The 24,082-nt window shown below is 37.7% G+C and overlaps 1 protein-coding gene across 1 annotated transcript in view; it reads right to left on the bottom strand.

Annotated features, from left to right (window-relative positions):
• The window catches only part of CAMKMT (calmodulin-lysine N-methyltransferase), a 236,592-nt gene that overhangs the window by 5,784 nt on the left and 206,726 nt on the right, over positions 1-24,082 (bottom strand). Inside the window, exons 8-10 of the mRNA XM_082481762.1 lie at positions 13,837-13,911; positions 6,830-6,893; positions 656-787 (exon numbers count right to left, since the gene is read on the bottom strand). Coding sequence (XP_082337888.1) covers positions 656-787; positions 6,830-6,893; positions 13,837-13,911 — 271 coding nt within the window. The remainder of the gene's footprint in view (positions 1-655; positions 788-6,829; positions 6,894-13,836; positions 13,912-24,082) is intronic.

The raw sequence follows: 24,082 nt of genomic DNA, 5'->3' as shown, positions 1-24,082 counted from the left end.
CCTAAAAAGTTTTCTGTGAAGCACCTTCCTCTTCATGTCCTGTATTACTCTATACTTATAAATAATAAAAAAGGAGACTGATAACAGTAGCTTTATGTAAGCAAGCTTAGAAATCACGCTCAGATAAGTGCTTTTGACCTAAATCTTGTAGCGCCTCGATCTGACATATAACCCCACAACTGTGAAATTCTGTATGAGATTTAGCAGTTTGAAGCTGCCAACTGACCCAGCCATAAAGCAGCCAGAGATAAGGATTTAAGGTACGATATGATACAATTAGACACTCACCTCCGATTTATTTCAGTCCATTTCAGTATTTAACCTACTTAAAAGTTGCAAGCTTTTTATTAAAATGTAAATGCTAGTGTGCCGCATATTTATAGGCAGCTAACAACGAGAAGAAAAGACTCTCATAAATTAGATTTGTATGAATGAAAAGGGTAAACAGGAGATGCTTCTGCAAAACTCTTCTAGACGTGCAGAGATAAAGGATGGTTCTACCACACAAAATAATCAGATACAAAAATAGCTGTTCAGAAACAGCACACCTAAGGAGTACTTTAATCAAACATTTAGGTTACCTGCCAAAAGGACCATGATCTCTTCAAAATGCAATGCGGATTAAAGTGTTATCTAACACAAGCAGAAAACTAACCTTGGAGTGGAAGTTCGAAATGTGTTCATCATAATTTTCATGTCTTTGGATAGAGAAACCAGCTTTTTCAGCTAGATTGCAAAACTGGTTTAAAGTATTCCCTCGGAGTGGAGCAAATACCATTGCTTTTCCCTGGAACATTAAAAAGAGAATTTATACATTTTTAAAACTGGAAGGGAACCAGATATAACATACACCTGACTAAGCTTTTAATATACTCAAGCTGGAAAAGTCAATTGTTCTCTTGGTAAAATACTAAAATAGGGTAATATAAGTAATTGTTCAAAATATGCAAGATTTCTGTGATTAAACAAATGCAAAATAGAAAATAATAAATAAACACTTTCTTTACAAAACTGCCAACTGCCATACATCTGCTCCTTTTCATATAATAATGGTGGCTATGAATTACCAAAACAAAACACAGGAAAAGCATACAAAACATACACTCAATGCAAAATCCATTTGTTAGCTCACGACCACGCAAAGACTGTAAATAATGATTTTCTTTTTTCACTCTCACACATAGAAGAGTACCTCCCATTTGCTGTCAGTGGAATTACAACAGTGTAAAACAAGGCAAAAGGGGAGGCAAATCAGACCCGATCGTTAATTTTTTAAAGCTGTTTTAAACTACCTGAGCAGTGCAACCAAATTTGACCTTAAATTGGTAAATTGAATTTAAAGCAGGACTTAATGTTCTTGCATAGTAATTCCAGATCTTTCAAGACGATCAGGCCATTTATGATGCCCAGGCAATACATTATGGTCCGTTAGCTAATTTTTTGTTCATCCTTCTGCATTTAAGAAAACAAAAATGACTGCACTTTGAACTCATAGATTTTAGACACTCTGTGCAGAGTACTAGCCCAAAAGCTAACCTACTTGATATAGCATCTCCTGATATCTTATTTGCAAAATTAATTCTAATTGGCTGAATACCGTGTTCTGTCACATGGAATGAAAACTGGTTGAAGAGCCATAAACAAAGGTTAATATCAGCCAACAGCATATCACACTGAAGGGAGCCACAAAGTTTACTGTGAGTTCCTGTATTTAACTTCTATATTAATGAGAGCTAAGACTAAATTTGTGAGGTGCTGGAATCAACCCAAGAGACAAAAAAAAATTTTAGGAATCTGAAGAAGTTATAAAATGATTAGATGCCATAGAAGAAAGATGGCTTGAAAAAACGCATTCTTGGATACCAGAGGAAAAAAAAAAACGATCAAAAGGGAGAAGAATTTCAATGGTAACTCTGGAAGGTTTCAGTGCTGACACAGATACTTAGCGAGGAGGACAGGGAACAAATCTGTGCATTACAGCTCATGCACATATAAGCTGAGACAACATGCAGTGAGGCAGCAATAAAAAATCCACGTCAGTATCTGTGGTACTAATGTGTATTTAAAAGATTCCAATCATTAATACCACAGCACTGTATTTATTCTCACAATGCCTCTGTGAGATAGGGAAATACTGTTATCCTCATCTTTCTCGTGGGAAATTTAAGTACAAAGGAGACCTAGGGCAATATCCAAAGCAACTCACTTCTGCTCATTTGTGTAGCTATAACTTTAATTCCGTAGCTCAATATGAGGTGCAAATGGGTGTAACTCCCACCGAAGGCACTGGAACTGCTTATGTAAATGTTAGGTCTGAATATAGGCTCAGCTCAGGATGAAAAACATTAAACACAGGAAATCACAATCAATGCGCAATGTGCTGTAACTTCCCTCACATCCTTGGCACGCTTCAATGTCGTCAGACAGAAGTGGGCAGCGAAGGGAGCCTTCAGCTGAGGATCCTCCTCCTCCTGCTGCCATCTCACACTCCCCAGAACATTCTTCTGCAGAGACCCTTCCTGGCATAAGAAGGATGAGGCTCCTCTGGAGTCCCTCATCTGCAGAGGTCACTGTAATGGGAAACATGTCCCCTACCCAGGGCTTATTGACCACATGATTCACATGGGGACTTCAGGACTGGCTAAATCTCGCTAACAGAGATTCCTGGGGGCTCCAAGCCCCTCATCGACCTTGGACCCTGCAGCTTCAATGAGGAAGCAAGGCTCATACAACAGCACAACCCCCTTACAGGTTTCCATTTGGAGTCGGCAGTTCATGCGGTCATTCCTTCTTATGCTCTCTGTAGACTAATTACTTCAAACTTAATTTGAAAGAGAAATACAGTAGAATAGAACACAACATGGTATGAAATGTCTCTTAAAAACAGAACGAAAATCTTGAAATAATGTCAAAAGAGGGGAGTAGTCTTTTACAGAAATCACTGCACAGCTACTTTTGGCTTGCTCCTTAGCTGGTGTAAAAACCCATTCCTCTGTTGAATTTAGTGGGCATCTAAAACACCTTCAGAGCTTGCTCTTGCTGATAAAAGAACCAAGAAATCATGATTACTTTTATCACTACAAAAATCTCCTTAAAACTGGAGGAGGTTTTATGGAGGTACTGTCATCAATTCTGGTCTATCATAATCTGGGTTTGAACCACTTCCTTGTCAACTGCCTGATCTCTGTGATTCTGCTCCCTGTTGTGGGGCTGCATTTACATTTCTAATTTTAAAATGTTTTTTTATTTATTGGTTGCTCTACAATAACAAAATTAGACCAGTGGGCTGGATCTACACTTGATGGACTAACCTAAGATTGTTTAACTTGAAGTTTGTAATCCAATAGTGCCTCCCAGTTTCGGATTATGTTTGAAGTTCAGAATGGCCTTCCCTCAGCTGGGAAAATACGTCCAGTAAACTTGTGAAGAAAACACAGAGGAAAGTGTCTATTTCAGTTACAATATTTTGAAGTGTCACCAAAATGCTGCAATTAGATAATGAGACAGATGTTCACATTTTGGACAGGACTAGGACTAAGTTTACTCATCAGTCATTCTTAAATGCAGTCTTATTTGCTGGTACTAATCACGGTTCGATAGCATCTGATTGACTTCATTGGGATTTTGAATGGATAGGCCACAGAAGAATCAAGGCCTTCATAAAAGATGTTCTTAATTTGGGAAATATGCAAAGCAATTGCATATTCTGAGATTGACTTTAAAAGCACACTTTGCTTTTGTAACAGATTCAGATAAGAAATTTCAGCCCCCGGTGAGCTGCTCATTTCCGCCTGTGTGAATTTCTGGTCCTGTGCCAATGTCCACGGGGCCACAGTGTGAATCAGTTGACTGAAATGACTGGAGTCCTGTTCCCAGGAAAACCAAGTTACCCGAAACACATCATTCTGTGCCATAAGGATTCTAATAGCCACAAATAACATCCTTAATGAAAAAGGAAGTCCTGCAGATAAATTTATCTCTTTTTAAATTAACAGTAAGAATAGATTACCTGTTCTGAATGTCTCCGTCAAGACAGCTTTGTAAGGATATCCATTATTTTCTGTTTACTACACTTTTCCTTTTCGTTTTGTTGGCTATTATTTCCCCTGAACTCTTCTATACTACTTGTATCCTAGTTGCACGTGAAAGATGTTTTACATCTAGATGTGTCTTCAATTTGAGACCATTCCTCTAACAATTTGGCAAAGTATTACCAATAAGGAAATGTAATTCTAGATTTGAGACAAAATAATTCATGTAGAAGACTGAACTTCAAGTAGTTTATGCCTTACCTTGGGCATAAACTAATGCCCATAAACTATTGTTAATTATTGCAACTGGCAAATGAGTTCACTGTTAATTTATTTTTCCTTCAAAGGCCAAAGTATAGTGCCATTTAGTAAAGTTTCCTCTGATGTTATCCTTAGATTTATACAGGTTAACAAGAACAGTAAAAATAATAGTTATTATGTACTTGTGATTGCATTTTCTCTTGGGATCTCAAATGACTATATGCTTTTATTTGGGTCTTTCAAACTGTGAAAGCATATGCTTGAAGGCATCTCTGTTCAACACGTTCTTTCCGGACAAGAGAGCTCCTTTAAGTTGTCTGTACTCCCAGCTTCCACCCCCCACCCCACACAATCGTTTGCTGTCCTCTTAGTTATGAATTACAATAATTTGCAAGGCCATGCCATAACTGGATATCCATCCATGTGACCATCCATAAAGTGGAGTAGGCAAATGACTTTAGTTAAAAAATGCAGTTTGGACAGCGGTCCTAAACTCTGCAACAGAAATTCCTGCAAGGAGCAAGAATTTCTTGAGGTACCTTTGCCAATAAGAGGCAGGAACCATGGCCTAAAACGCAGAGGAAATAAGTACAGGCTATGCTATTAATCCTAACGTGCAGAAGCAAGCCAGACTAGGAATACAGGAAGCAAAAAGCCATCTCCCTTTATTCCATCTACATTCACAAAGGACTGTAGTTCATCTGCTCTGGAAAACAAAGGCGTGTTCTCAATTTGAATTAGCTGACCGGAGGTAGAAAGCGACAAAGTCAGTCCAGTTTTGGTTTCGAGTCAGGTTAACAATTCCTATATTGTCTACAGATGGGAACTTGAGCTATGAACACTACTTAAAATTCAGGCTGCCTTATCATCATTGTTTTTTAAATCAAATTCTCTGGTTGGGCTCATCAGCCAGTGAAGAATGTGCGCTCGTGTGTGGGTGCATATACAAATGTACGTATGTAGTCATGTTTTTGGCAACAGAAACCACCAGACCATGATCAGCTCTGCGCAGGAGGCAAAACAACTAACAGCTATTCTTCCACTGCAGCTAGAGGCTCTAGCCAGGTCACAGGTACCAGGGCACCTCTTACAGACTTCTCTTCCTGCCACTAATACTCTTCTCCCCTGCTGTCCTTTCATGCAGCCAGTACAATGGCGTATGGGGCTACCTGAAGACCCAGGTGTTGACGTTGATCTGGGCTGAAAAAGAGTACTTTTTGCATTTTTTTAAATTGGCATCAGCTTTGTCTTCCAGATCGCCTCTGGTCCCCAAAATTATCGCACCCTGACAACTGATGTACATCATGAAAGTCAGAATGCGTCACTCTGGGCAGGAGCTGCTTAACCTCCCCTTGCTGCCACTGACAGAAATATCAGGGTAACCTTTTCCTCAGGGTGGCTACGTTTCTCCCGTCTTCCTGGCAGCCTTGCCCCACAGCTCATTAAAATAATTCGGTCTTAAGTAACTTGCCTTAGGTCACTCAGGAAAGTCTATGATAGAACCAAGAATAGAAACCTGATCACTCTTAGCAAAGAATGGGATTACTTACATGACTAAAATGACTCGGTTTGTTAAGCCTTTGCACGTTCGGGTCTTCTGTTCCTTTTACAGAGAAAATCTCTTGTACAAAAAGTACAATACAATTTTTAAATAAAGTTTGGATTGCTAATGCATTGCTAACATGAAATACTTTTGTTTTGACATGGGAAGTTTACCTTACTGGAATATTTGTATGTTAAGCACGAAAGATAAAATTCCTGTTTCAAATTCCTACTTATAGCAGTTACTTTACATGTTTTCTCATATTCTCATTTTGATATCTTCTTTTTAAATATTTTTTTTTAGAGTCAAGATTTTTTGTTGGGTAGAAGTATATGCATATAACAGGGTGTTTTTTTTGCCTGTAGATCTCTCTGATTTAACAGCCTAATAGATGGAGATGGGTAAAATATTTCCTCTACTCATGTAGAACATGCAAGCATTTTATGAAGAACTTAATTTTGTTATGTTCTAAGGTATAAAAGCTGTAAACACAGCTTAATGGAAAAAAAAGTTTTAGGCTACAATACATGCACAGGGGTTTTGTTCATTTTGTATAAAGAGAAATGAAAAGAAAAAATATTCTTTCATAATAAATAAAAACACAATGACAAAGGTTACAGTTGAAGGGATTACAAATGACAGAAGCCAACATAAAAACTTTCAATATCGTACTTTTACTTTAATATGAAGACATTATTATCAAAGGAAAATACTTGAGAAACGCTTTGATAAAAATAATCTCATGCTATCTTTGAAGCGGTTTCATTTATTTTACTACCCACTGTGTTCCTTATCAGAAGGCCAAGTATAAGAAGTTTCCTAGTTTATGATTAGGAAAGAATCTGATAGATTAGAAGACTCAATTGAAGTTGGACATAATAAGTATTAAAGTATTACATGACATTAATCCTGCCATTCCATTACTCTCTCAATCATTGTGCACAGACTAATTATTCTGAAGCCAGTGTTCAGGAGAAAATAGAAACATACTTACACTGGGCTGGAGTAATCTCTTTATTGCATCAACAAGGCTAGCTCTGTACCGGTCCAGAAACAGGCTGACATTGAGAAGAGAACAGAATCCAGATTAAAATGGGTTTTCAATTCTAATGATACTAATGCAGATAAGTACAAGGCTAATTACATATGTTTACACAACGCTGTAAAAGAGAAACTGTGGTCTATGTTTCCATCCAGTTCAGGTACTTTTAAATACTAAAGAATGCATAAACCCAAATATGATCTAAACAAAAGCTAAAATATTACCATGAATCAGATCTTTATATAGCCGAAATTCACAGATCACGTATGCTAGCTATTAAAATACTACCACATCAGAAATCAGGATCAATATACAAAGTCAATATTTTAAATGTCTTTTTATAGGAGGCGGGGGGGGGGAGTTTTTTAGAGTATTTTCCATTGTATTTCAGTTTCAGTTAAGGGTATTTTTCTCCCTTTTACCTTCACAGTTGTGGCATTAATTCATTATTATCTATTCCACGTGTTTTTTCTATTTATATATCCATCTCTATCTATCCCTATAAAGACTTACAAGCCCCCACCTCCTCTCTCCCTCAAACGCTGTTCAAACACAATGACCCAGATCGTACAGAGTTGCCTCTCTCAAGAGTGAAATCCTTCATCTCCAGCATGGGTCCCGCAAGGATAGCAGCAGAGCCAATTTTCCCATGCAATGTTGCCAACATGCTCAGCCCTCTTTTGGCGTGATTACCTCATGATTTGAGGGGATAATTCATTCTTCATGCCCCTCAGTACCTTAATGTATATACTAATAGTGGCAACCAGGGTGCCAATCACTCTCGACTAGATATTTGTGGACATGTAGTTACTGTGGATGAGAGTGCATTTGCAATGGTTAGTGAACAACCATCGGATAGCAACTGATGCCTTTCAGTCCTTACTACCACGGGCTGCATTTATATCGGTGATTCAGATAAGAAACTCTATCAAGCCGGCCACAAATAATGTGATTCTTGCTTCATTATTTTTCATGCTTTCTCAGTAATAAAACTGCTTCCCAGCCTGTGTCAAGCTCACATTCCACACTACGCGGCATTTTGTCCACTCTTTATGATTCCTTTCTATACTCCCCTTTCCTTTATTATCAAACATCTCTTTCTGCTTTCTGAAGAGATGTGGGTAATTTTTTCCCAGGTTTGAAATTTCTGAAAGAATATAAAGAATATATGGAACACTGAAGAGAAAAAAGTGATCTGCCAGCCCCATGCCAGTCATCAAGAACAGAATATGTGTGGATATTTAGGTAAGGACACTCCACAGCTACCAAGGAGAACGTATCATAGGGTCAAGCCTATGATATTACGTATCATAGGATATTACGTATCATACGTATCATGCCCTATGATATTACGTATCATAGGGTCAAGCAGCTGTGTAAGAGCTGTGAATTTTTGCTACTCGGGGTGGCGGGGGGGAAAGCCTATCAGAAAACTTGTCAGTGACCAAATTTCATCAGTAAAAATTGGCAGAAGCTCACACTGTTGGGAAAATATGGTAGACTGGGCATCCATACATTTCTTAAAGAACATTTCATATGGAAGTCTGACCTTTTGAATTTCTTCTTAAGATACTGAAGTGCTAGCTAACAATTTCTCTGATAGCCTGCCCACAAGAAAATATAAACTTTAGCAATTGGCATGATGGCTGCCTCTCAGCCTTGATTAGTCTTACTGGAAGAACCTTACTGAAAAAAATGCTTGTTTAAATTTAATTCATTGAAACAGCAGCTGATATCTCTAATGTCTCTTGGGAGCTTTAATCACATTCACCTCAGGCAGATCCCTATGCAGATAGATACCGTAAGACACTGCTTCACTGGGAACTTAGCCACCTGCAGAAGAGGTGGAATACGGTGCGTGAGTCCTCTCCCAAAAGAATCGCTAAAAATAATTAATTTTCTTCAACATGAAACATTGCAAGCATGCACACGTTTAAGACTTGCTGAGATCCTGTGTAGAGAAAAGTACATCCCAAATGAAAAATGCACTTATAATATTTTTATTTTTGAAAGCAGTGTAGTGGAAACACAATTTGGAGGCAGCTTACCAGTGCTAAAATTCTTTTTTCATGGACCTGCATAGCGTTCTCTCTTTTTTACAATGAGATAGGGGCACAACTGCTGCTACCAATCTTGTTCCCTTACAATGAGAGAACTCCAGGCCTTTGTTCATCAGAAACTGAGTGTTTGAGAACTTAAAACGTTTACATGACCTGCCAAGAGACTAGACAACTTCGATAATACCTTTTTTGTCCGACTCCCGCTTGATATTTTGGTGGTACGGGAGGTAGACTCTTAGCCCCCTTAGGTTAGGAAACCCAGATAACCCGGGACAGTTGCGCTGGCTCTGCTCCCCAGTCGTCCCTGCCCTCCCAAAGGCCGGTCCCTGCGAACAGGACCTACTTCAATTGAAAATAGTCTCCAATATTATGGTTTCCAGTCTATTGCTCTGTGAGCCACATACTCTGAGCAGAGAGAGCAGAGAACCGTGGAAGCAATGGTAATGCAATGCAGTGACTCCAGGGAACATCTCTATCTTCCCTCTGAGTCGGAGGATGCCTTGAATGAGGAAAATCCCGAAGAAGTTGTTAGATAATCTGTGCTGCAGACAGGGCCAGCACAGGATTTGGCCCACGCAAGGAGATTTAGTCACGCAATTTCTCTTACCAGTAGAATTCGTATGACTAAACATTACCACAGCATACTGAAAACGTACCCGAGAGAATCCTTTAAAGCTCACAACAGCTCAGTAAAATTAAATAATGTATTGTTCTAAACCATTCTCACTCAGTTCTCATACCCCAATTCAAATTTGGCTTGGTTTGCCATTACTTTAGTGGTAATGTCTCATGTTTATGTAGTAAGGACACTGTGAAAGCAGCAGCTTAGGACAGGAATAGCAAAGGTTTCTTGGGTCAGCAAGGGAGTTTCAGATCACAGCACTGAAGAGGCAAAACCACAGTTTATGATTCGGCCTTTGTTTAGGCAGTGCTCTTAACCTGTGAAACCTGGATGAACAGGCAGGCAATCTTGCCACCTCTCTCTTCTTGTATTTTTTTTTTTTTTTAATTTTAAATTACCATTAAAACCAAAATGGAAGCTTATACCAAAACTGTAGAGAAGTGACAGTAAGCCACAAGGAAGCAAATTAAAAAACCAAGCAGATTCTCAGTTTGCTTCATGCTGATATCCTTTTGTGTTGTGCCTCGCAACAAGGGGCATATACTTACATTTTATATGCTATGATGTGAATGCATTTTTCTTCTTGCATACTTTGCAATTGGTAAAAGAGCTTAGTTTATATGTGTGCTTCAGACATGATTACATTCACGTACAGTGCTTAGTGTATAGAGCCATTTATCTCTTTGTTCACCTTCAACTACGTGGCTGACATCAAGAATACTTTCAGTTCAATTCTACGTTTCTGGTGAATCCACAACTCCCCGTGACTTCAGCAAAAATCTTACCAGTGAAAGTAATATGGGATAGCCCTCCCTGGCCTCTGTTGTGCATACACTTATGAGTGTGCCAAACTTTAAGAATATAATGTGTCTAACTAAGTAAAGCGGGATATTATGCATTTCCAAAGTGATACGGAGATCTAGACATCGTACTGTCTCTGCATTAAAATTATTTGTGAAAACTTGTTTCACAAGAATGTGAAAGAAGACAAAGATTTTTCTATTGGCTCAGTCCTACTGGCCTTGACTCTCTCCTTCAATTAAAAATCTCAGCAACTTTTTTCTCAATAAAGAAAAAGATGCACGCTTCCTTTTAAATAATCAGAAATCTGAGGCTCTCAAGAGCTTTGGAAGAGTCTTGTTTTTGGCCTGTCCATACAGGCCTGTTATTTCTCCTCCTCTATTCATACGCACAATTACAGCACCTGCATGACTTTACATCCACAAGTGTAGGTCAAACTAAAGTCTAAAATTCTGGCAGCCCTCACCTGGTCTGAAAATTCCCTCTCAAAAATATGAGGTGGGTGGATACGCTTTAAAAATTCCATTATTTCAGTAGTTTTTCCAGTCTATCCTTCTTCCAGGTGTGGCCTCACCAAGATTTTTTTTTTCCGTATTTTTACCTCATAGTTGACATTTTACAAGTTATTTTGGAACTGCTGAACCATGAAACTATTTTTATTGTCAAAATCCTGAATAGTTAAATAATGACTAGCTTTCACAGTTTGCCTCTTATTTATTTTATAATCTAGTCGAACTACTAAATTTAGCTGTTAACTAATAGACTGTCTGTTCTGGGAAATAACTTATTTTCCACCTCTGCACACAAGGTTTATGAAAGTCTAACTGTAAATATATGAATATAAACATATCGCTGCTTGTTGTAATCATGTATATTTTTTCTTGAACCTCCATGTGGATTTGGAATATGTTTATGAATAGAGCTTGTTTTCATGTAAATGGGATCAAGCAGTACCACTGGTTAGCTATTCAGAGAATCAGACAATATCACCCTTGCTGGAAATACTTCAATAAAAATTTATCCATGTACCTAATATTTGAACTCAGATTTTTTGCTTTCTAGTTCTCTGTTCTAATCCCAGATTTTATTGACTGACAATGAGCTATATGATGGTGTTAAACTAAATGCAATCTATTCTATCTGTTTTTATCGCTGCATACTTCAGGTTTCAGCCGAGGAGCTATAAGAAAAGAGATATTTTCTTTCCCTCTTCAATGGCAGCCCAGAAAATTCAGAGAGCAAAAATCCTGCCAACAGTTCTCAAGTCAGTTCTATATTTCGGAAGAGAAATACATGAAAATGAAAAGAAGATTCGAGTTTGATAAAGCATGGAACATTTTTTTTTCCCCAGCCTTTTCATGTACCAGAAAACCTAGTGTCCATAACTAAAAGAATGATTTCTAAAAGAAACAAAGAATAAAAGGATTTTCATGCTTATTAAACTATTTATATGGGCACTTGCCATAAGAAAATAGAGACAATTTGTGAATAAAAACAGGTACTTTAAACTAACCTGCACATTTCTATTTATTTTTTAGAAATCTATAAATATTTATACACTTACCTGCATCTTAAGTGCTTCAAAATAAATGTACAAAATGCAGGGATTTCAAATGCATTATGTATTTTACCTGTCATGTTTGATTCTTTGTTTCCTAAAGAAACTACACTATTTCCAAACAGACTGGGAAGAGTATTAGGCAAGAATATCACCTAAAAAAACAACTTAAGTCTTGCTCCACTCTGCTGTACTCCCAGCACAAATAGGATGACATGGTGTGAGTATCAAGAATACAAGAGATGGCACAGCCAGGTTGTTTTGATATTTGTGTGAAGAACAAATTTAACTCTAAATCTCTTGGCAAGACCTTGCTTCACCCACATAATCTGGAGAACATCCATATGTGAGCCTTGTCTAAGCCTCCGAGAAGACTGCTGCCCTCCTGCTCATGTCCGCCAGCACTCTGATCTGACTTTCATACTTAATCTGATCTAATCCTGTCCAGCATTAACTTCATCTGTGCAATGAAACCTGGAGTATCCATTCTAATATTTGGTGAGGAAGGCATTTACTAAATTACTTGCTGAAATCATATGGTGTTGTTTAGCTCCTTATTTTAATCAGATGATGCATCTCTGAGGCACATTATCAGCGATTAGTTAGAAACCCTTCTCTGTCCTTTTTGGGAACAAAGAACTTTTCTGAAATTAAATGCTACGAGACATGAAGCACTGTTGCATTCTGTCAACAAATAGGTATTAGAAAAAGGAAAAAAGATGACTAAACACTCTTTCTCCAGTGCTGCACAAAACCAGTAACTTTTCTGAAATAAGAAGAGTTTGCTTAAATAGCAAAATATCAAAGAAAAAAAAAGAAAAAAAAAAGCTTTAGAGGAATATTTTATCAGAAGCCACTTTTAAAAAGAACATTGTTTAAAAAGACAATAGACAGCTTCATACTTTCCTTTGCCTTTTTCCTTTAACTATTTCTTAGTAAGGTACAGAAATCTGCTGAACTGAGCTGTCCTAGGAAGTCCCTGTTTTCAGAATCTGGTCTCTCACAATAGTTATGTGCAACAAAACATAAATAGCTATTTCTGTTTTGGACATTTAAAGGGTCAAGAGCAAATATTAATGCAGTAAAACCAGATTCATTTAAAAACATCTACTCTCCTAAATGAAATTTGCCCATCTCTTTTTAGATTGTCTCTATTTATATAACAGAAATTATTAATAACGTACCATTTTTAAAGTTAGCATGCAGCAAATATAGCACAGCACAATTCTGCAAATGCAGTATAAGAAAAGGATTTTGTCAATAATCGAATCTATTTGCATAAATTATTAAACAATATACATGTATCTACCTTTTCATAAATTAAGTGCTATGCTCTCATTTTTTTTACTAAGAATTCTCTTACAATTAACACATGTCTGTGTAAATAATATAAAGCCTATGTCTACAAATATTGCTGTCAAATTGATTTAAGAAACAGAATGTGATGAGGGGGGGGGAAAAAGGTTTTGAAAATCTTTTTTTTCCTCAGAAAGATTTTCCAGGAAGCAAAAAATATATCCCTTTATATCAATAGTCAGATCTTTCCTAAGAAGTAAGCTAATTGAGCTGTTTGTGTTGATAAACTCCCTTTTCTCCAGACTGTTCCTCACTGAGCCATAATTATTTGCAATTTGCCTAAGTCGTCCATTTACTGATACGTCAAGCATGAAACAGAGGCAATTCCAGAAAATGGAAATGCTTCTCAAAATCAATCTTTGGGAAATAATGTGGTAGAAGTTACTGTGTGATAGAAGACTACCTTATAACTGTCACATGGAGATGAATATTAATTTGTTGAGGTTAAGGTGGCTTTGTGCTTCATTTGTTGACTTTGCTTAGCCATCAGCAAGCAGCACAGTACAATTACTCCAGCAAAGCTATTTTTCTAACATGAGTTTTATGATTTTTATGTACTTACCAGTCAGCACACATAACAATGTCAAAATGTCCTTCCAGTTGAGAGACATCTGTCTCATTATCCCATCGTAAAATGCTAGAGGAAAAAAAGATTTAAAAAAAAAAAAAGAAAAGAAAAAAGGACGTACATTTTTCATCTTGAGATTTTTAAAGTATTAATATTATTCTTATGTGACACAGAAGTGTTTTAAAAACTATACACTTGTTACTTTCAAAGATGGATGTAAAAATATTATTCTGTACATTTTTAAGGCTTTAAATCTCAAAGCTAAAGAGCTATTTTTTATTATAACAGAAAGTCGATCCACACAGGCTCTGATGAGTGGATCACCAGCAAATATGCACTTCTGAATTAGTGGCACATGTATGGCTTCAGATTTTTCCCCCTTAACACCTCTGCGTTAGGAAGTGAAGTCAAAGTACCGACGATCTGAATGAAACACGCATTTGCAGAATAGATGTGAATTCGTGGATCTCTGTTACATCTGGCAGGCCAGTCAGTTGTGTTTCTCATTGATGAAGTGAGCATTCACTTGGGCTGGGGGGAGGAGGGACGGGGTGAAAGAATGCCAAGCTTAACTTCAATGCCAGCTATGTTGCCTCAGGCAAGCTTAAAAAATACAGCAGTGCTGACTCCCTCAACACCTATTCTCTCATAGGTGGTAAGTTATTTAATTCTAAGGTACCCAACAGTAGGCAAAAAGGCACATATGTGCAAAGTTCTTTGTTTATAAATGCTGCCCATTTATGTAGCTGCCACGAAGAATTTCAGTACTTTACTCCCATTTAAAACCAGCAACTAGTATTGGAATTTACTGCATACTTAAAATATCATTACCCCGAAGATTTGAAGATGCATTTCTATTTCTAGTCTATTTTTTAAAAAAAGAATCTATCCTCCTTTTTCATTTCCTAGTTATTTATAATAGAAAGTAGATAAATATTTATGGGAAAAGCACTTGTGGGGGAAGGGTCTAATCTGATCTTGTCAGGTTGTGCATGCTTATCTCAGTTTTGTATGAGTCTTGACCAAATAGACCCTTTAGTCTTCCCGCAGCTATAATCTACTTCTGGTTAAAAGCCATCTCCATTCACATCCTACTTCCAATATTTAACTGAGGATCAGTTATAATGCATTCATTCAGAAATGTTCCCTAAGTATACAAGAAAAAAGGAAATTTTATACATCGACTATACAATATGCAAAACAGGCTCGTAAACACAGCGACATAGATATACAGCCACAAAGAATTAAGGTACCGCTATATGCATATAGAGGCGCACAGACACAAAATTTGAGAGAGAATGCTTTTTAAACATGGAAATTATGAAAGGAGAGGCCCACTTGGTTGGGAAAGCTTTGATTATGTGGGGGCTCAGTGTAACCGAACAGATCAGGACTCATTAGCCCATTTGCCCTCCTGGAATTTACTGTGACAATCCAAAGAGAGAAAAGAGTAGATTAATTTAATTTTTCCTCCTCAAATTGAAAGTATTCCAGATTTTAGAAGCCTAGGTAGCTTTGCACACTGGCACGCAGCAGGCATCCAGTAGTGGAAAGTGACAAAGGAGAGTTCTCACTCTCAGCTGCTGGCTGCCTGCTGGCTACCAGCGGCTTTTTCAACCCTGTTTCCGTGGAAACTTAGGTTAGAATGGTGAAAATTAGGTAAAGGTAAGTTTTGTGGGTTTAAAGCACGCACTCTAATACTTTAAGAATCTTGAAGCAGAACTGGAAATTGGTAGATGAACTGTGAGCCTTAAAAGGCCACCTTTGGTTCTCATTGCTACAGAAACAGAGATCTGATCAGTACCACTATAGGGATTTGAATTATGATTTTTTTAACCCATATATTTACTATACTTCACACATGCGGTTCGGAAGGAGCACAGGTGCCTTCTCCTGGAAAAAAACAAACCTCTCTCATGTTACTGTCAAGGTGCCCGCTGAGCATCCAAAATACCGCATTTGCTGTGCACACCTACCGTAGGCTCAAAGGAGTTTGTGCGGGTAGGTAAAAGCTTGGAAACCATAACGCTGACCAAAATATGGAATTGATGAGTTGCCAGGAACATGAGCAGTGGTGCAACGTGACTGGCATGTGTGCTGTTAGGAGGACACGTGTGTGCTAAGGGCTCTGCATCGAGCCATAAGCCTGTCTTTCTCCCTTTTCCTGATTTGTTACCGGGGCTGCTCTTGGTCTCGAGCTCCAGTACAGTTGCATTCCTGAAGACATGATAATTATGTAAAGGCCAATGATAAATTTACACACAGTATTTTCAAAATCTACTTTGCCATAAGTTTTCAGAAGGTACAGGAAAATCTTTAGGCCCGTGGGGACATCACCACAAAAACTAAAGATATTTTCTGTAAAATAAGTACCAAGAGGACTCATTCTGACCTCACTCAGGGCGTATGCACGTGGGTGGGTGGGAGAGACGCAACTACAAGCTGTGTATATTTCTCCACGTTATCTTCAGACAAGCGCAAGTATGACTGGCAAGTGAAGCACAGCGAGGGTATGTGAAGCTCAATACCAGCTGTAACCTCCGAAACTCTTTAGGTAGCTGACTCTGGGCTACCGTATCTACACCGTTACCCATTTAATGCTGCCATGAATTTGCATGAGCCGCAATCAAACATCTGCACCTGCACCTGTAAAGCAGACATTCCCCCCCCCCCCCCCCCCCATCACGGAATCAGAAACAATTCCGCTCAGAGTCAGCATTATTACATCACTAACACTGACGTCAGAATCAGCTTGATTCTGAATGAGAATCAGCTATTTTTTATTCTAGTGCTAATGAAAGTAGTGAATCAGAGCCAGGACGTATACAAATACCGTCGACTAGCCATCCACATTTTTGTAAGCGAAACACAGTTCCTGAGTGTGAAGCACTGAAAACCACACTGACATTGCAAAACAGTTCTGAGAAAGGTAAAGATGCCCGTATGTGTACCTAAATGCATGTATCTATATGTAGTAAGGGGGTGAGGAACAAGAATTTTTTCAGGGATTATTGAAGACGTGACTCTTGGACTTAGTGGTCAGACCTGAAAGAAACACTGAAGGCACCATGAAGTAAGGGCTGATTACATTTCCATTTAAAGGAAAGCACTGCCAGGAAACCCAGAAAAGTCTTAGCAACAGAAATCTGAAAATCTCAGTCGTTATGAAGTTTCCTTTAAAAAAAAATATAGACATAAGTGTAAAAATACCATACCACAAGAAGACTTTTAAATCACCAGCATCATGTTGAGTGCCAACATGAAGAAAAATGCGAGCCTTGTTAATACTTTCCTCGTGTTCCCTTTCCAGTGATGCTAAATTAGTGGACAGAATCCACTTTTTCTAAATCTACTTCTCTTCCAGCAAAATAAGAAGTTTTAAAGGTATAACATTGTTATGTCTTTCTTTTGAGGGAAGACACTACAGTACTAAGAACTGAAATTATTTTGCAAATTTGAAAAATGTGCTTTACTCTCCATGTCTGTCCAAGCCACACCTTCAATGGCTTTTTTTTAAAAAAAAAAAAAAAAAAAAAGACAACAAATACCTAACAACATATTTAAGGCTGTGTAAAGCCCACTCTTGATATTATTTTGTCCTGGCTTATTTAACTCATGCAGGTTTAATTTCTTGCAATTAAAAATAGGCGACTCAGTTTCAGCAGAAAAGGCTCGGAAACCCACTGGAAAGAGAAAACGGTTTGGGAGCTTTTTTTTGGCTACAAGAACATTAAAAAATGAAATAGGATGTGAGGGAAAAAACACTACAGTTCAGGTCAAACTGATGGTGGCTGAAACTTGGTACCCGCTAATGGCTGCTTCATGGCCTGTATCAAATGAATTTGACCAGTTTTCAGAGGAAAAGTACCCACGTCACAAACCTATTACTATAATTAGCAATCTTGATGGCAGTCCTAGCAAAAAGGACAGGGACTGAATGAGCTATGGAGAATGAACTATCCTCTCACATGCAGAGGTGGCTTTTTCAGGTCAGGGATAAAGCATGCTATCGAAATAGTCTGAGAAAACATGTACCGATGCTTCCGTTTCCTAGGCTGTCAACCTTACACCATTCTAAAGCAACAAATTCATTAAACAAAACCCCAAACAACACAATCAAAACATTTTTTTTTTGTTGGTTTTTCTTTTTCCCCTCTGATTTATCTTTTAAATTGACAAGCAAGGCAGAAAATGTGATTAGGTCAAGACAAAAAGAATTGTAATGATAATACAACAAAAAGATCAACTAAGAAAATAGAAACTTTAAGTACTACCAACTTACCCCCAAGTATCCCCTTGTATTTCAAAGAAAAAATCCCACAACAAAATAGCAAATGTTGCAGCAATAGTTATGGCAGCTAAGGCTGCACTTTCGCTGTATAGTAACTCTAATTTATGGAGGATAGCCTGACAAATGTCGACACTCTTTTTCTTACACTGGTAAAGTATCTCAGCAATCTACAACAAAAGACCTGATTTTACCAGGTTTTTATTTCTCATGCAAAATTCCTCATTACTATTATTATTCAACTTCTGTTATTCAATGTTTGTCTTCCTAGTGTGTCTAGGCAGGTAACTTACATGAGAAAAAACAGGTTAAGTCTCTGATTGTTAAAACTTGAAACATTTCCAAGTCCCTCTGAGATCTTCTTGTGATGAATGGCATAGGCTAGAGTAGCTCTCAAGTTAGCAGAAAAGTAGTTGTGCAGACAAAGACAAAAAATCAAAATTAGAAGAAAGGACAAAAGACACTTGCTTCAAAATACATTAGTAGTTTTAATAAAGATAATAAAATTTGTCCCACTTAGCAGATGAACAGCTAGCAAGAACCCTTATCTACCCACCTCTTCTTTTCATATTTTAATTTAGGCTTCAGTCTTTGAAAAGCATTATCATTGGTAAGTGCACAGGTTCAGGTAAAAGGTTTTGTCTGGGGGTTTATATGACTTTTTTTATGACATTAACCAAGCAAGTTCATTAACACATGAACAAAAGGCATCATCAGGATGTTTCTCCACACTTTGATCTTTATTTGAGATTCCTCAGTTTTGTATAAAGATCAAGAAGATGGATTTTAATTTAGTGACAGAGGCAACGTGTACACCTATCATTACAACTCCTCTGAGGAATCTTGCAAATTTGCCTACTATCATTTCCCGTCTTTCTCATTACATTCTCATTAGGTTGCTCTTATTTCTCCACCTTCTTTCACCTTCTGCCTTTCTTACCTTCACTGCTTCACTTTGCTTTGTATTCTTATCCATTATCTCATTCCCTACAGCGCATACCCGGTTTGAAGGGACCAAGGTTAAATTTTCAATCACAGGTACCCAACATCAACTATTCTCCCTTTCCTCTCACATTTTGAAGCTGTTTGAATGTGCTATTTACAACTGTCGATGGACAATTTCTTCTAACAATATCCTTGCAGGTTTCAGCAACTTCCACGTCATTTCCCTACTCTTGTCAAAGTATACTGATGATTTTTCTGAGCTAGGCTCCGAATCTGCATTTTATCCTTATTTGCCTGGACGTTTCTACTCTCTTCAGCCCAGTAAAATCATGCTATTAATTAGAATTTTTAATTCCACTATTTTCTGTTTTGTTTTGTTTTGTTTTTAATTGTCTTTTACCGTTTTTTCAATGTTCTAAAGATTATCTTCAAACCTTTCTCACATTCTGACAATTTCACAATGTCCCACCTCAACCTGTTCTTCCTCTGAATTATACTTCTGGGCTATCTCATCCATAAAAGCTAAACCCAACTACCCACACCTCTACTTCACACTGTGCATCCAGACTTACAGCTCAGTATTATTCACAGCCTCAGTGAGTGAGAAGCTCATCACCTCTAAAGTACAAGGCATTGTTGTTGCTGTCTCTTCTTGATCCCTTTGGACATAACCATTAATTCCAGCCTGTAAACTAGACTTAGCTTAGACCTTCCTCTGTAATTGCATACCTCAGCTCTGTTTGGATTTTGCTTATTCTCTCCACATAGCATCTCTAAGAAGTTTCTTATCTACCCACTTAACTTAAACTCTTGACCATGTCATCATCACTTACACCTTAACATCACAATATTGTTCCTTCTGCTCTTGGAAAATGCAGTCTTGCCCTATTAATATTTATTCAGTAGGCTGCTGCAAAGATTGTTTTTCTTGCCTACAACCCTGATCTTGTCACCTTTCTCTTCGCACTCCTCCAGGTAAGTCGCAAGTCTTCCTTTTCCAAATGCTTCACAACATTTCATTTCCCTATTTTATCTCTCATTCAATATTGAAAGGACAAGTCCCTTCTTTAATCAGCCTTAACGTCAGTCTACATCTTCCACTTAACTTCTCAAGCAAGCACCTTTACAATTTTCTTCCACTATGTTGTCCATGAACATTCACAAACGTACTCCATTATCCTTGAAACTCTCCTTTAAAATAGTACCTACAAAAACTGAAGAGAGGCTCGGCTGCTCTTGTGCCTCCAACTGTGTCTATCATGCTGACTACAGCTATCCTCGTTATCCTTCCTCACCATATTTATGTCTGGTCTTAGAACACAGATTCTCTAACACAAACCGCCTTTTTGCTCTGTGTTTATACAATGCCTGGTACAACAATTAATGATGAAACCTCATCAGATTAATATGGTAATACAAAAGAAGAAAAAACACCAAAATCAACTATGGTTCTCTTCCAACTTGAGATATTCTATGATTCTATCTAGGTTTTCCTGCCTAAAAGTTCCTTTTTAAAAGTGTATGATAAAGTTATGTCCTTCCCTTATCCCTTATTCTGAGAACACGTTTTCTCTCTCTTATGCTGTACAACATATTTTGCTAAAATTCAGATGGGAACATTACAGTTTTGTCTTCAAAAATAACAGTCCTAACACTTACACATTTGCTGCATATCAAAAGCTCCTAAATTTTGGGAACAAAATAAATACACTGCATGTAAATACAACTGTTGCAGAATAAAGTTTTCGATTTTGTAGACGCAACACAGCCCGACATGCAGCACAAGTGTGGCTATTTTTTTAAAATAAGTGATAATATCTTGTATAAAAATGTTGTTAATAAAAAAATACCACTGCTGTTTGTGAATTTGCCTTTTTGCATCCCTCCTCCACATCAATACATTCTAAATCGGTCTCTATTTAGGAGATCAACTGCTGTTTTTAGCAAGGTTCATGTAGTACATTATGCACAAAATGGATGGTTCTCACATTCTAATTCAGACTGATATGGCACTAAAAATATGCATCATTTCAAAATGCAAGACACCATAAGAACATGTGGCAGAACTGTACTGGTAGGATCAGCGAATGAAAGCTTTGCAAAAGTTCATTTCCTGTAGAAATATGAAGGAAAAGAAGACAGTTTCGTGCTCTACGGAAAATATTCTATCCATGAATACAGGGAGGATAATCACGGGAACAAGAAGAAAAAACAAAGAATGTGAAGTGAACCAGGCAGGTCCAGAAGGACTGAATGGGGGGAAAATAAAAAAAAGCACAGAAGATGTAATTCACAGGTGCCTAAATTCTGAGGGCAGAAGGGACCATAACAAACATCCAAGATTTCAAATTTCTGTATCAAGCTCATATATCTCAGGAAACATTTGAGAAAGATAGCCAACTTGATTTAAACACATTCACTGTTTAAGAAACTACCACTTCCCCCATGGAAAGATGTTCTCATGTATTATCATTCTCTCTGTCAAATCTCATTTTTTTCTAGACTGAATTTGTCTAGCTTCAATTTCTACATTGTTAGGTACTTGTAAGCTAGATTAAAGAGTGATCTTCTATGAAAGATTTTTTTTCCCCACATGAGACTTTCAGATCAAAATCAATTCATTTCTTAACAATCAAGTCATTTCTTTGACAAGTTAAGTAAACAGAGCTCTTTAACTCTCTCATTTCCAGACCCTGATTCAATCTCCCGCCTCTTTCCTGAACCCCATTCATTTTCAGCACCCTTGGTTAACATTTGAACAACTGAATATTAATTGAATATTAATGAAATAAACACAGATAACACGGTAAGCATCATTTTGTCAAAATTTAAAGTTTGTCCCAACTTTCCTGCATCCGTGGCAAAGACGAGCCAAGAGTGCCTATGAAGGAGAGAGCCTACTGAAAGTGTAAAATGTACTTGATGACTGCCTATTAAGGTAGAGCCAAGGTAGACAAGGAAGGGTAGACAAAGCTAAAATGGTAACGTGAACCAGGAAACACTGTAAAAGTCGGCTAAAAAGATGGATACACGAAAGAACATAGGAATAAAACAATCTTTGATTCTAACATCTCATGGACATTTTCCTTTGAAGCTCTGTGAAGAAAAATGTAAGTTTTCTCACATCAGTGGTCTCCACCTAGTTTTTCTGTCCAGTCCAAGCCAACACAAGAGGAATAGTTTTATCAAAAGCATGTTTTTTTAAGCTAAGAGGAGACCATCATAAAATAGCAAGGAATTGAGCAAGAATTATTTAAATTAATGCAATGCTATACTTTTAGCTAGCACCTAGCTTTTCTCCCTGTTCTTCCAAATACACAGAAATTTCTCTACAAAGCTTTCTAACGGCTCAATTTTTTATCTTTATCTGGTCACATGAAGAAGACAGACAAAACTACAATGCAATTTAAAATAAATTGCAACTTTATCAAGTCAACACAGCTGGATGAAATACATAATTAAGGGAGGCTTGGAAGTTGGTGAAAGTCAGCTGGTATGGCCAAATAGTAAAGAAGGTTACTAGAAACAAGGTATCATTCCTCCAAAAGTTGAAGTTGCACTCAAATGAAGAAAGGATCACAAACTTGGAAAATTAAATATAATAATAAAATTAGGCAGGCCAAAAATCAGTGTACTCTTTCTTTTGTTCTAAATCTTCCTGCCAGCTGATAATCAGGGTATAGAATGAGCCCTCACAGAGGATAACAACATTTCAGACGGGTGAACTTAATTCTTTGCATCGGTGTTCACTGTAGAAGAAACGGAAGACAATTTTACCACAGAAGCCTTTTTTGATACATCTTCTGTAAAAGGAAGTCCTGCTTTATAAACCTTGAGCTCTTCAAAGTATTCAGGTAAGGGTGATCTGAGTAACACAGGTTGCTTCTGATTTCCAAAAGGCTATTGGCAAAAATCCTCACCAACAACATTTAAGGAAAGTAGACAGCCACTGGAGAAGAGTGCTGGCATGGCTAAATAATAGAACAAAAGGGAGGGAACAGGGTAGTAGTAGAACAGGTCAGTTCTCACAATGGAGGGAGATAATCAACGGAGTTCCCCTGGGACCTGTTCTATTCAACGTGTTTACAAGAGATGAGCATTGAGATGGCAAAGTTTGCTGATGTTAAGAAGTTATTCAAGATAATAAGGAAAAGAGCAGACTATAGAATTGCACAAGGATGAAACAGTAATTGGACAATAAAATGACAGATGAAATTCAGTGTAGATAAATGCAAAGTGCACAACAGGAAAAATTATTCTGGCTTCATAAAGAAAAGGAAGGTCTCTGAACTGACCATCACGGGAAAGCTCTTGATGTTGTGACAGACGGTGTCATGAAAATATCAGCTCAGCGCTCAACTGCAGTCAAAAAAGAAAATCACTGTTAGGCATTTTTATAAGGGGAACAGAAAGCATAATTATTCCCCTACATATATCTATAATTCACGCACACTTTGAATGCAGTACTGCTCACCCTCATCTGAAAAGGAGTGGATTGAAACTGGAAAAGATAGAGAGAAGGGCAAGTATGATCAGAGATATGGAACGGTTTCCACCTGAGTCCAGTTTTCTGTGATAGAGAGCTACAAATTCGCAATCGACACAAACAGACAGATTGTTCGCTTTTTCTTCCCACGTGGACGTACAGTCTTCAAATGAAGACAGCAGGAACTGGGAGCTTTTTCTTTCTAACCAAAGAGCAGTAAATGTTCCTTTTGGCATCTTCCTCCTTGCCAATAGATGCTGTGCACACAAGGGTATTACATGGGGAGACCGGAAATGTAGTTGGACGAAAGGGATTCCTTTAGGGTTGCTAAGCTGACAAACACAACAAGTTCAATAAGTATGCTTTCAAAAGTTTTCATTTAGCAACACTCGGGTCAATTTGATGACTGAAAACACAGTAGGAGTCTTTATAAAAGCTGTCCTGCGTTGATGGAACCTGTTACATGACCAGTTGAAATCAGGAAGGTTAGAAAGACAGCATATTTGAAGAACATTGCAGTA

The sequence above is a fragment of the Vanellus vanellus genome (genome assembly GCF_965231255.1).
Source record: "Vanellus vanellus genome assembly, chromosome: 3".
Taxonomy (NCBI): Eukaryota; Metazoa; Chordata; class Aves; order Charadriiformes; family Charadriidae; genus Vanellus; species Vanellus vanellus.
This window is presented reverse-complemented; position numbering and strand designations above follow the sequence as displayed.